The sequence below is a fragment of the Haliotis rufescens genome, unplaced genomic scaffold (genome assembly GCF_023055435.1).
Source record: "Haliotis rufescens isolate VD_foot unplaced genomic scaffold, xgHalRufe1.0.p SCAF_16, whole genome shotgun sequence".
In the NCBI taxonomy this organism is placed as follows: domain Eukaryota; kingdom Metazoa; phylum Mollusca; class Gastropoda; order Lepetellida; family Haliotidae; genus Haliotis; species Haliotis rufescens.
The window spans coordinates 18,944,066-18,958,630 of record NW_025963846.1 but is presented as its reverse complement, the minus strand read 5'-3'; the positions used below and the strand labels follow the sequence as shown (position 1 = coordinate 18,958,630).

The 14,565-nt window shown below is 42.8% G+C and overlaps 1 protein-coding gene across 1 annotated transcript; it reads right to left on the bottom strand.

Moving 5' to 3' along the window:
• Positions 1-316: 316 nt before the first annotated feature.
• On the bottom strand, positions 317-14,449 carry LOC124121640. The gene is made up of 10 exons (XM_046484677.2): positions 14,143-14,449; positions 13,022-13,116; positions 12,304-12,472; positions 11,835-11,946; positions 10,279-10,421; positions 9,505-9,643; positions 8,310-8,451; positions 7,248-7,353; positions 5,320-5,421; positions 317-3,330 (listed from the first exon to the last, which is right to left on the bottom strand). Exons 1-10 carry the CDS (start codon positions 14,321-14,323, stop codon positions 893-895), a joined length of 3,627 nt encoding a protein of 1,208 aa, XP_046340633.2. The 5' UTR covers positions 14,324-14,449; the 3' UTR covers positions 317-892.
• Between the last annotated feature and the right edge of the window lie 116 nt (positions 14,450-14,565).

Sequence of the window (14,565 nt, the reverse complement as noted above, 5' to 3'; positions counted from 1 at the left end):
ACCTCAGCAATATTCCAGCTACTTGATGGCGGTCTGTAAATAATCCAGTCTGGACCAGACAAACCAGTGATTGACACCATAAGCATCGATCCATGCAATTGGGATATGATGACATGCATCAACCAAGTCAGCGAGCCTGATCACCCGATACGGTTAGTCGCCTTTTACGACAAGCATAGTTGCCTGTTACGGCAAGCATGGGTTGCTGAGGACCTATTCTACCCCGGATCTTCACTAATACAAGAAGTCCCCAGCGTTTTCCAGTATACCAGGATACAGTACATTGGGCATGCATCCATAAACCAAAAGACAAAACTTCACATTTGGAACATTGTTTATTTCCATATCACAGACACAGTAGTTATTTGTAGGTATATTATGGTATATAGTAACAATATTTACCCTGGTAACAAACATGTACAACTAACACGTAACTCCGGAGACAGCATCACCATCATGAGAAGTGTTAATGTATTTGCCATCCAAATATTATATCTAACGGACAAATCATCTGTGAAGAAATTGCCACAAAATATCATGCATTAATTTGAAGACGATTTTAGTCTTTTTCTTGAAAAATACCTAGACAATTCAAGACCAGCCATCTTGCATATTACAGAACAAGGATCTAGTTGCTAATGGCTGCCATGGCTAAGGGATGTTTTACTATTGCTTAAGTTTGTTAGATTGCTAATTTTGACGACGTGATCAGTCTTTGTGTCGACACAAAGTTAACGACTGTAGTGGAAACATCAGTAACATTGTAGATAACCTTTTTGAACAGCATATTTGTTAAATGTGTAATATTATTATTAATAACTCATAAGCACAAATGCAACATTGTGTCTCAACAGCACTCCTTTCATCCCTGACAAATAACATTGATTATGGTCTAATACTTGATTTTTGCCATTTTCTTAATATATGCTCTCTGATACTCCATATTTTTTCTCATAGCATCAATTCTTTCTTCATCTGTCAGTCCTACCCTTCCATAACCTCCCCCACCCCCATACCACATGGGATGAGGGGGGGCTGGGCAGTGGGCAGGTGGGTACAGGTAGGGACTGGGATAGTACTGAGGGGGAGCGTAATATGGAGGGGGGTACCAATTGGGATGGGGGTGGTAGTACCCCCACGGGTTCCCCCATGGCTGAGACCAAACATCGTATGGATAACTGGACATGTTGGGTTGGAAATCATTATCATTGCCCCACACCTGGTCACTGTATTGCACATTCGTAGTGTCCTGTTCGTCAAACACGTACTGATTGTCGTAGGGCAAGTAATCAGCTTCGTTATCATATCCTGAGGAGTAATGATCGGAATGTCTGTCCCTGTTTCTTCTCTCGTATGTATCATCAGGCTGCCTTCTTGTGGTGAACACTGGGTCATCAACATAGTTATTCCTGAACACTTCTCGGTCATACTCGGAACTTGAGCTGGACGAGTCCGAGTCGGAGCTGTCCGTGTCTCCCTGACTGACAACTTCCCCTCCGGTCCCGTAGAGCTGGTCAGGGAGATGGCGCCCACACTTCCTGCCGTACTCGAGGCCATCCAGGCCGGCCATCATCTTCCCTTTCCTCGACCTTGGTCTGCAGTCCCTCATCAGCTGCTCCTCAACTGTGACAGCATCTGCAGCCATGCTGATCCTCCCCACTCCATCCGACACATACATCAACTCACAGCCATTCCTTAGCATTGCTATATTTGAGACATCATCTACTTTAGCCTTACATCCAACACTGTACTCATTCACTGACAAACTACCGACCTTGACCTTAGACAGCTTAACCTTTTCTACCAAAACATGTTCATCCTCTTTGGAACGTTTCTCCCCAACATGACCTTTCTGGTTTGGTAGTTCACCATCTGCAGTTGGAACTGGAACACGTGTATCTCTCTCCAATCCTTCAACACACTGTAAGGGAATTGCTTTGTTATTGGAGACATTTTGGGGGAAATTCTCTTTGTTTTCCCTGACAGCAAGGTCAAGGTCAACCATGGCGAGAGATGACACAGACATGGGATCGTACCGGACCGACTTGGGTCTCTGGTTGAACTTTTGAGCAGGTGCTGTTGTTTGTGTCGTTTTACTACACATCTGACCTCTAGACACCGGCATCACAGAGAGCTCTGCTGTAGCATCGCCAACACTTTCATTCGACATGTCATGATTGTCTCCCCTTAACGGTATCTGGGACAGAGCACAATCGTACATCCTGTCAACACAATCTGCGACACTCCTCACAAAGTCTGCGTCCGGGGTTGAATCCTTCTTTTCATGGTCAATCTTCCTCAAAACAAGCCCAGGAATATTCGGCACACTTTTACCATTGTCACCTTGTTCCAAGAACGTCTCATAGTCAACAAGAGCACTGCTGTAAGTGTGTGGATTCGTCAGCTTCTTCCTGCCCAGTGATTCCCTGTAGCTTGGAACCGTTAACTCAATCTGATTCATGGCGCCTGAGCAGATTCTCTGCCTGGTGCCTAATAATGCTTTAATACTTGTTGCAACAGCACTGTCAGTAGAACTGCCTTGTGTTTGTCCATTTATTTGTGTAACCATGGCAACACTTTTCTCTTCATACGAAGAAGGATCTGACTGAGATTCCTTGATCGAGTCGCTATTAGCTTTCCTCTTTCGACCTTTCTTAGCTGTCTTTATCTTTCTTCCATCTGACATTTTTTTTCCAGAATCAGTCAACAAGGTGTGGTCCGAAGTTTGATTAACATCACAACCACTCACGGTCTGTCCACTGTTGTCCCCACCGGGTTTGTTGTTTTCAGAGGGACCACCTCTGCTGTCCACACTATTTGTGTCTCGTTTATTTTCGTCCATCAGACATTTTGCTGGCTGTAACATAGGGACCATACCTGGTTCAACGGTACTACTTTGAGGGTCTTGTAACAAGTACTCAGACTTCGGCTGTTTTATTTGTGAAGATATTTCTGGAAGTATCAAGACACCTTTGCCAATATTCTCTGGTAATCTTTCTGAGGTATTTGAAGAATGTTTGTCAGAAATGATCCCATTTGTGGAAGATTGTGTACATATATTCTCACTCCCTGTCTCTTCATCAACATCACCTCGGCCTCCTCCAGCACATCCATTGACTAAACTCACGTCCCCTGCATCAATATCAGTATTCTGCTTCTCGTGTTTTGTTTCTTCCAGCTTTCGGTCCTTGTCTCGACTTTTATCACTGGTCGCAGGGAGGTCACGTGACCTATTCCCGCAGTCCGGCCTTGTGATTAGTTGCTCTGTTGTGACCATGTCATCAAGGTTGATCTGGACAGTCACTCTCAGCAGGTCCCTAGGAAGAGGATCTGTATGCACAGAGGAGCAATGTGTTAGTCAATCAGTTGCTTCCCTGGTACAAAAGCAACAACTTTTACTGCATGATAAAATTATTCGTGGCTACATGTGAAATGAAATTTGGGAATTGTCATTGTAAAGCCAACTTCAAAATCTTAATGCTGCAGATATGGTTGTTTCCTCACGGTCTGACAAACACTCATTGTGAACTCATGCAGACACAGTTTGCTGTAGTTCTAATTGATATGTTGGATAAAAATCATTGACAGCCGTATAATGGGTAAATATGTCTCACCAAGCGAGACCTGTGAGTTGAATGTCTCACCCAGCACGACCTATGAGTTGACTGTCTCACCCAGCAAGACCTGTGAGTTGACAGTCTCACCCGGCAAGACCTGTGAGTTGACAGTCTCACCCAGCAAGACCTATGAGTTGACTGTCTCACCCGGCAAGACCTGTGAGTTGACAGTCTCACCCGGCAAGACCTATGAGTTGACTGTCTCACCCAGCAAGACCTGTGAGCTGACAGTCTCACCTGGCAAGACCTATGAGTTGACTGTCTCACCTGGCAGGACCTGTGAGCTGACAGTCTCACCCGGCAAGACCTGTGAGTTGACTGTCTCACCCAGCAAGACCTGTGAGTTGACTGTCTCACCCAGCAAGACCTGTGAGTTGACTGTCTCACCTGGCAGAACCTATGAGTTGACTGTCTCACCCAGCAAGACCTGTGAGTTGACTGTCTCACCTGGCAAGACCTGTGAGTTGACTGTCTCACATTGTAGGACCTGTGAGTTGACTGTCTCACCCAGCAAGACCTATGAGTTGACTGTCTCACCCAGCAAGACCTGTGAGTTGACTGTCTCACCTTGTAGGACCTGTAAGTTGACTGTCTCACCCAGCAAGACCTGTGAGTTGACTGTCTCACCTGGCAGAACCTGTGAGTTGACTGTGTCACCTTGTAGGACCTGTGAGTTGACTGTCTCACCTAGCAAGACCTGTGAGTTGACTGTCTCACCTGGCAAGACCTATGAGTTGACTGTCTCACCTGGCAGAACCTGTGAGTTGACTGTCTCACCTTGTAGGACCTGTGAGTTGACTGTCTCCCCTAGCAAGACCTATGAGTTGACTGTCTCACCTGGCAAGACCTATGAGTTGACTGTCTCACCTGGCAGAACCTGTGAGTTGACTGTCTCACCTAGCAAGACCTGTGAGTTGACTGTCTCACCTTGTAGGACCTGTGAGTTGACAGTCTCACCCAGCAAGACCTGTGAGTTGACTGTCTCACCTGGCAGAACCTGTGAGTTGACTGTCTCACCTTGTAGGACCTGTGAGTTGACTGTCTCACCCAGCAAGACCTGTGAGTTGACAGTCTCACCCAGCAAGACCTGAGAGTTGACTGTCTCACCTTGTAGGACCTATGAGTTGACTGTCTCACCCAGCAAGACCTGTGAGTTGACAGTCTCACCCAGCAAGACCTGTGAGTTGAATGTCTCACCTGGCAGGACCTTTGAGCTGACTGTCTCACCCAGCAAGACCTGTGAGTTGACTGTCTCACCTGGCAGAAACTGTGAGCTGACTGTCTCATCCAGCAAGACCTGTGAGTTGACAGTCTCACCCAGCAAGACCTGTGAGTTGACAGTCTCACCCAGCAAGACCTGTGAGTTGAATGTCTCACCCAGCAAGACCTGTGAGTTGAATGTCTCACCTGGCAGGACCTATGAGCTGACTGTCTCACCCAGCAAGACCTGTGACTTGACAGTCTCACCCAGCAAGACCTGTGAGTTGAATGTCTCACCCAGGAAGACCTGTGAGTTGACAGTCTCACCTCATGACACTGAGTACCTGAGTATAGATTGTTTCACCTGGCAGGACCTGTGAGTTGAGAGTCTCACCTTGTAGGACACTGAGTACCTGAGTATAGATTGTCTCACCCGGCAGGACCTGTGAGTTGACAGTCTCACCTTGTAGGACGCTGAGTACCTGAGTATAGATTGTCTCACCTGGCAGGCTGTTGATGTTGGTGTTGCACTTCCTCTCCACCGCAGACAGACCCAGCTGCTCCTGTCCTTCACTGATCACTGTCACAGCAGCACCGTACGATCCTGCAACACGCGCAGCAAATAAGGTCAGTGAATGTTGTTTTACGCCACCGTCAGTAATTTTAAGACAACCCTTAGAAGAGGATTTTTCAGGTGAGGGGAAATGGGGTCAGGTCCAAGATTATTGCACTTATACAGTGACATGCACTTATACAGTGACATGCACTTATACAGTGACGTGCACTTATACAGTGACGTGCACTTATACAGTGACGTGCACTTATACAGTGACGTGCGTGCGTGCGTGCGTGCGTGCGTGCGTGCATGCGTGGCTGCTTGTACTAGTTCAGGCTGATGTCAATTTTATAGTTCTAGCCCAGTGAGATACAATGAATACCCTACTGACACACAGTACAATGACTTTGAGCCAACCAGTCCTTATTTTAGCCCCTTTATGCCGAGCGCCAGGCAGTGTAACAACAAGTTGGTTGGTTGGTTGGTTGTTTTACACCTCACTCAGCAATATTCCAGCTATATGACGGCGGTCTGTAAATAACCGAGTCTGGACCAGACAATCCAGTGATCAATATCATGAGCATTGGTCCACGCAATTGGGATCGATGACATGCATCAACAAAGTCAGCGAGCCTGACCACCCGATCCCGTTAGTTGTCTTTTACGACAAGCATAGTCGCCTTTTACGACAAGCATAGTCGCCTTTTACGGCAAGCATGGGTTGCTGAAGACCTATTCTACCCCGTATCTTCACGGGTCTGTAACAACAAGTACCATCTTTTGACATCTTTCGGTATGACATGACTGGGGATCGAACCCTGGACCTTCCATTCTCTGGGTGGACGCTCTACCACAATACCCCAGAGGTGGTCACAAGGTTGGATGCTCACAATGTGTGATCTGACTGATTGTGTGTTATTGTACTCCAATGGCATGGCACACGTACATGCACGTCGCTATATAAGTGCAATAATCTTGGATGCGACGTTAAACCCCATTTCACCTCACCTCACCTCCAATGGCATGGATCGTTGCTCATGTTTTCAACCACTGGTTGGCCTAGCCTTGATTCAGATATGGCTTGCATATTGCAAATTGCGGTGTAAAACAACTTCCACTCACTTTTTATGTATTGGGATCACTTTTTTCTCAATCTATTATACAAAATAAGGGATGGTTTAGGACCTGGGTAATTTGGGTATTGTGTATTACATTTCATACTCTGCGAACCAAAACATACCACAGCTTTAAGAAAACATGTTTTCATTTTATTTACATGTTGATTCGAGGCTTTTTAAAGTCCCCAGAACATGGTCTGGTTCCCACCATGGTTTTGTTCTGTGTCATGTGATAGTCATGTGAATCAAAACAGTCAAACAAGAATTTCTCCCACCACTGCCTGAGATGACAGACCCGTGAAGATTCCAGGGTAGAATAGGTCTTCAGCAACCCATGCTTGCCGTAAAAGGCGACTATGCTTGTCATAAAAGGCGACTAACAGGATTGGGTGGTCAGACTTGCTGACTTGGTTGATGCATGTCATCGATCCCAATTGCGTGGATCGATGCTCATGATATTAATCACTGGATTGTCTGGTCCAGACTCGATTATTTACAGACCGCCGTCATATAGCTGGAATATTGCTGAGTGCGGCGTTAAACAACAAACAAACCAACCAACCTGAGATTACGGAGATGAGTAACCAAGGAAGATCAAAGGGAGACAACTGTGTAAGCCTAAGTTTTTTGGAACAGGTGAAAGAAACCGGTGTTGATGGCATATCGGGTGTTGTTAGTTTTCTAATCCAGAAAGATGTAAGTGATAAGTTTTAATGTCTTTCTAAGAACTCATATGTGAGGTAACTTGAAACTGACCAAATCTCCCTGCTCTCCCGATGCGATGAAGGTAGGTTTCATGGTCCCGTGGGACGTCAAGGTTGATGACTAGGTTGACCTTATCTGCATCAATACCTCGGGCTGTCTGTAGATGGAAAATAATAAATCAGTTGTCAGGTCCAAAGATGAACATTCCAAAACTTTCTATGCACATGACTTACAAAGTGACCAGACAACTACAAATCTCCATGAATCAAACAAGAGCACAGTGAAATTATTGATGATATCAACATTAAATGACATTACTGTATTCGAGGTTATAAGCGCCGGGGGCGCTCTCAAAATAAGAAATAGGGGGCTCTTATTAGAAAATAATTTTGGTGAGAAAAAAGAAAAACAGGGTTGAAAGATCGTAAATTTCGTAGATTATGCTGACAGCCTGAAATGATAAAAAACAAAAGTAGGTGCGTATCATACACGACAGATATATTTTCCAGAAATTAATTTCTCATAATTAAGGGGGCATACAACACACGAGGGCGTATTATACACGAATAAAAAAGTCTTGTGAACATTGATCAATCGGAAGGGGTGCTAACTGGGATTGTTCACTCGCCAATATATTAGCAAACATCGCCGTGGGCGCTTATTACGTCGAATACGGTAAGCGCAGTCTTAACAAATAATCATGACAAATTCTTCAGGTTTATGAGAGACTCGTCATACCTGGATTGTCTCAAAATTCTGTTTGTACTCACAGATCTCCTTTTAACACATTGGTCTAATTATCATAAAACTGAACTTTTGTGTGGAGATTCGGATTATTTCTGCATGTTCATAAAATACTTTGTACGTCATTACCTTAGAGTGAGTGAGTATGGTTTTACGCCGCTTTTAGCAATATTCCAGCAATATCACGGCTGGGGACACCAGAAATGGGCTTCACACATAGTACCCATGTACCCATCGAACCCAGGTCTTTGGCGTGACGAGCGAACGCTTTAACCACTAGGCTACCCGACCACCCCCTTATTACGATATCCAGATCTCAGTATCCTCATCAAAAGATGTGTAGTCTTCGGGATATATTATAACACTCACCAGATCTGTGGAGATGAGAACACGGCACTTGTAAGTCTTCAGTTTGGCCATGGCCTCGAGTCTGTCCTTCTGCTCATGGCTGCCGGCTATACAGGCTGTCGGCCACCCCTGCCTCTGCAGTTCATCAGACAGGTTCTGAGCTCTGCATGTCAAAATCGTCAATTAGGGTTATTTGAAATATGGCTTTATTCAATAATGACAAGTTAATCGGTATCTCTTTAATGAGGGGCTTGCATCCCAACATTTTAAAAAATTAACATAAATGTGTGTGACTTTGTTAGGTGCCTGGTTGGACATGTTGGATGAGATGGTAATGTAGAGGCAAATCCTTGTCGTGCCTAAAAGCCAGCTTAGGTTGTACACTTCCCATGGTGCTGAGAATGTAATTTGAGCTTACACTGATCCATTGACAGGGCTAACAATTACATAGACAATAGCCAGAATGTTCTAGGACATGGGCATGACGATAACGCCACATTATTATTATTGTTGTTGTTGTTGTTGTTGTTGAATGTAATTTGAGCTTACACTGATCCGTTGACCGGGCTAACAATTACATAGACAATAGCCAGAATGTTCGAGGACATGGGCATGACGATGATGCCACATTATTATTATTATTGTTGTTGTTGTTGTTGAATGTAATTTGAGCTTACACTGATCCGTTGACCGGGCTAACAATTACATAGACAATGGCCAGAATGTTCTAGGACATGGGCATGATGATGATGCCACATTATTATTGTTGTTGTTGTTGTTATTGTTGTTGTTGTTATTTGTTGTTGTTGAATGTAATTTGAGCTTACACTGATCCATTGACCGGGCTAACAATTACATAGACAATAGCCAGAATGTTCTAGGACATGGGCATGACGATGATGCCACATTATTATTATTGTTGTTGTTATTGTTGTTGTTATTATTGTTGTTGTTATTTGTTGTTGTTGAATGTAATTTGAGCTTACACCGATCCATTGACCGGGCTAACAATTAAATAGACAATAGCCAGAATGTTCTAGGACATAGGCATGACGATGATGCCACATTATTATTATTTTTGTTGTTGTTGTTATTATTATTATTATTATTGCAAGAGCTCAGGGATAATGTGACGCAATACTTCAGCTCCAAATAGCTCTACTATAGTACAACAGCTATGACATGAGTACAGATATTTCAGCTGCTCTGGTGATACCTGGTCTGTAGATTGGAGAAGATGAGACACTGCTGGAAGCTGACGCCTGACAGAATCTCGATGACAGCCTTCGTCTTGGCCTCAAATGCCAGGTTGGCCATGGGACTGAACGCCACGCTCTTGTAGTACTGACGGATACCTACAACAAACATGGATCACTAGGGTCACATTGTCATGGCAACACACATATCCAATATACATAAAAAAGAAGAGCATTTTTAACCAATAATCAGTGATTGAAATTATACCTACTGTGACATAATTCTTATTTTTTTTAATCCAACTATCAGCATTTTCCTTAATAACACTTGAAACCAAAACATTAAAAAATGCGGCCTTACATCATGTTCATGTATTTTTTCTAATTTGAAAATGTGATGCTTATAGCATTTAACGTGACACTAAAGTTCTGCAGCATATGATGGAAATACATTTCATATCATTATTTTTTGTCCTTCAAAAAGCTATCCTAATGTTGCCATGTGTGTAGTGTTTGTTAAGCTTCTTCCCCTTTTTTGGGGGGGGAGGGGCAGTCGGGTGGCCTAGTGGTTAAAGTGTTCGACATGGGTACAATGTGTGAAGCCCATTTCTGGTGTCCCCCCCCCTGTGATATTGCTGGAATATTGCTAAAAGCGGCGTAAAACCTTATTCACTCACTCACTTTAGGGGTGGGAAGAATCCCCAAACCAAGCTTGTTTTTAAAAGTCTTTTCTAATCTGCATGATCTGTGCTATCTAACTTAGATTGCCTAAACATAACAATAGGGACGCTCACCCAGAAGCGCAGGATCTGAGATGTTGAGTCTCATGAACGTTGGATTCCGCATGTAGCGTGTCAGATGCTGGGCAAGGGATTCTGGGTAAGTGGCTGACAAGGCCAACATCTGTTTGTTGTCAGGTAGTGCTGAATAGATCCAGCTGAAATATGGAGCAAAAACCATCAAACCAAGAAAACAAAGCAAGACTTTCAGACAGTGACAGGTATTAAAATACCATCATCCTGAGGCAAGGGAGGTAACTGACTGTAAATGTCCAGTTCCCACCCTGGAACAAGGCTGGAATTTCTGGGCTCGATACAGCCCCCAGTGGCTATTATGAGTTATGTCCCTTTCATGTCTCCCCTACTGACCAATCAGATTCCACCTCTTATATCACTTACATTTGCTTCAGACAAAATGGTGGTGACAATTTGACCGATAATCTAAATCTATATTGTCATAAAAGGGGTCTTACTTCGTGAAGTGCATCACATCAGGTGAGCACCTTGAGTAAAAACATGAAAGATTTGGAAAATATCTGTTGATACTGAGTTGGCAGTACACATGCTTTGCAAATCCGGCAATCGGCCGAAATCTGCACGGCTGTTTACGAAACCGGATGTGATGCGATTTTGATTTGACTATGCACAGCCTCATTAGTCCAGCCAAAATATAACTCCATAATTCCAGACGAGTTCGGCAAGGGTGGAAAGTGGACTTTTATAGTCAAATAACTCCCTTGCCTCGTGGTAAAATATGGAATTTGGGGCACTGTTGAAAAGGTGAGGTGAGGTGAAATGGGGTTTAACGTCGCGTCCAAGATTATTGCACTTATATAGCGATGTGCATGTACATGTGTGTGTGTGTGTGTATGTGTGTGGCTGCTTGTACTAGTCCGGAGTGATGCCGATTTATAGTGCTAGCTCACTGAGATACCATGCCGCAGTTTAACATGAATACCCCACTCAGACACAGTATACTGACTCCGAGCCGACCAGTCCTTGTTTTAGCCCCTTAATGCCGAGCGCCAGACAGGGTAACAAATACCATCTTTTAAAGTCTTTTGGTATGACGCGGCCAGGGATCAAACCCCGGACCTTCTGCTCTCCGGGCGGACGCTCTACCACTAGACCACGGAGGCAGTCCTGTTGAAAAGTGACACTTTACCGTGTTTACCATGTTGTCTGTCCCATGAATACCAAACATTCATCGTTCAACATGTTCAACAGCATCGATTAATATGATCAATCAGGCGTAATAAGAATAATTTGTGGTTCCAATTACAAATAATTTCAAAATAGGACAGGAAGGTAGACATGCAACACAAAACCCCTGCAACTTTGTTGAAGAGTTTCTATTGGGTATGCAGTTATCATGGTAATCTGAACCACATGAACAAAAAGGCTTCATTTTAATTATTTCTCCAATGAGACCGCTGATGAAATGACTGACTGATAAGTTATAAAATAACAATGACATGACTGTCACGTAAATCATTACTGACAAATGAGAGACAGAAACAAAATAAAGTACAATCAATTTCTGATCCAGGGAAATAAATGATGTATATTACTTGATTTGTTCCTGGAAACTATCTTCTAGAAGTTTATCTGCCTCGTCTAGCACAAATAGTCGAACGTTCTCAGTATTCATCAAGTTTGTCTCGATCAGCTGCTTAATGCGACCTGGAAAACAGACTTGGAATGCTGTATGTTATGAGATACACAGACAACTATCACTGTCATCAAAACAAGAATCAGGTAACATATCATTCATTTTAATATCTAAATACGAGCAACTGAAGCACTCACTTTTGCTTCAAATGACTAACCGACAACTCTTGAAGACTGAATAAGCTCAAAAACATAAAAATACTTTAAAATACTTAATGGCTATTCTCTAGAATTACCAGTCCCAGAAATTACACCAATTTGGATACATCATCATTAGTACCACAGTACATAATTTATTCAAAGGTTAACTTCTACATCTACAAACACAAAAATTTCTAAAGATATGTATTTTGACATTGTTAAACTGACCAGGTGTTCCTACAGCAATTTGACATTTCTTCAAGTTTTGTTTATCTTCGCTAAGTGGAAGACCACCAATGAAAGTGTGACATCGCAGTGCTGACATGGCACTGCCAATATTTTTTATCACATCCCAGATCTGTATAGCAATCTCTCTTGTTGGAGCGAGGACCAATACCTGTCAACATAACAAAATGGCATTAGCACAGGTAATCATTATAATCAAAGCCAAATCAGGTTTTATACATAATTTGACAATGATAAAAGGGCTGACCAATTAAATACATATACTTGTCTTACAGATTTTTATCTGAAAAATATCTGAACATGCTGAAGACCGGAGAGACAAATATAAAATCTCTTCTTTGAAAAAACAACAAAAATCAACACTGAAATGAAAATGACAAAAATGCTTTAAGAATGACTATCACTGTGACCATGACTTTATATATGTTATACATAGGTCACTTACAACCTTTTCTGATTGTGACCTGCAACAAAGATGAAAAAAACCCCACTTTCATTGAGCTACAGCATGTTCAGTAAATATTTCTTGCCATGATGACCTTGAGGATGGTGTTAAACCCTTAAAACAACTGACATGCTGATCAATGTCTCAAAACATCCCAGAGCTGTATAGGAAATATATATTATAGATGTACCCGAGATGACCACACAATGCATAGTTCGAAAAACAAAGTGTGGCAATGACCAATGAGTCACTCACTTGAATAGCAGAGCTTTGCACTTGTATTGCCTCGAGAGCTATGACAGAAAAGACACATGTTTTTCCAGTTCCTGACTTTGCTTGAACTATCAAATCTGTAAAAAGAGCAAAGACATGTTTAGCACACAACATCCAAAATTTCACATATTTACACATCAATGTCTAAGAAAGTTCAGCTTCAATAATCACTTTACCATGACCAGTTGGCTCTAATATATTGAACTCTAAAGTCTGAGCTACACCAGATATGCCCAAATGTTTTTGTATTCTGCTATTAATTTACCCGGAGACAAGGTGAGAAATGATTTTAATCAATGTATCTATTTTAATGTCAGGAGTAGTGCATTTAACTTAACTAATGCGTTAATTAGCTGACTCTCTAGCACTGGACCACGAGCGCTATAACATGTAATCAGATCTCGTTTAACGGGTCATTTGCACCCCACTAACAAGCATGCGTATTTCAGTAAACAATGAATTGCACATGTGTGTGATGTCACGGTCCACTCTCCCATTCATCTTTTCTTGAAACCACACCCGCCATTGTTTAAGTCAACATGACCGACCAATCGGATTAACCAGATTAACGCTTGAAAAGGTATGAATGTATTGCTGACCCTTACCCAAAGCAAGCTAACCCTAAGGACCGAAAAGGGGTGTTGGATCATAGACGTATAAGTTTCCCTAAGACCGAAAAGTGGTGTTGGATTGTAAAGATGTGTCAGTATCCCTAAGACCGAAAACAAGTGTTGGATCGTAAGGACGAGTAAGTTTCCCTAAGACCGAAAATGGGTGTTGGATCGTAAAGACATGTAAGTTTCCCTAAGACCCAAAACGGGTGTTGGATCGTGAATAGGTGGCACTAAGTAGCGCGGTAATTGAGTGGATGATAGAGCTCAGGCTTTGTTGTCTTAATGTTGTTATAAACATTCTCAAACGTGCATGATTATTTGATGATGTCTAATTGCAACGAAACCATCTTAATTAACATTTACTCCACAGGTGAACTAACAAACATGCAAAGTGCATTCATGTCAAGTTAATGCTCATCTGGCGGTACACTCCATCGCAAGGTTCCATATAAGCACACGGTTACTAAAAGCCCCAACAGATTTATTCACCTAGTCCACACCGGCCTAGCGGGATAGCTTTTAGTTGTATTGGTGACGGCCGTTCAAACCCAGAGTTCTGGAGGCCTTGAATCACAGGCTTTGATAGCAGGAGCGAAGAAAAATCCACCTCCTCGGAAATCAATACATCTCCCGTTCGGGTTTTCTCGTTTATCTTATGGGCAATGTTCATTGTGGATGGTTACAATCAGCTGACAAAAAGAAGAACTTGCAAAATCGATGCTGAAACTTTTCACATGTGCGATAAAACAACGTTATCCGCCATTTTGGTGGTCATGCCTTTGCAAAATGTAACAGACGATTCCATTGGACAATATATTCCAAACAGCCAATCTGCGGTAATATTATGTATGAAAATACTGTATCATGTGACTGCCATTTCACCTTTCGTATCGGTGTGATGATTGGACAAAT

What these genes read in the sequence shown, in the direction of transcription:
- LOC124121640 (XM_046484677.2), bottom strand. Translation starts at nt 14,323, where the DNA reads ATGAACATTGCCCATAAGATAAACGAGAAAACCCGAACGGGAGATGTA. An exon ending in TGCAAAGCTCTGCTATTCAA is followed by an intron (nt 12,473 to 13,021) that starts GTGAGTGACTCA and finishes TTATGTTGACAG; the next exon opens with GTATTGGTCCTCGCTCCAAC. An exon ending in AATTGCTGTAGGAACACCTG is followed by an intron (nt 11,947 to 12,303) that starts GTCAGTTTAACA and finishes TCTGTTTTCCAG; the next exon opens with GTCGCATTAAGCAGCTGATC.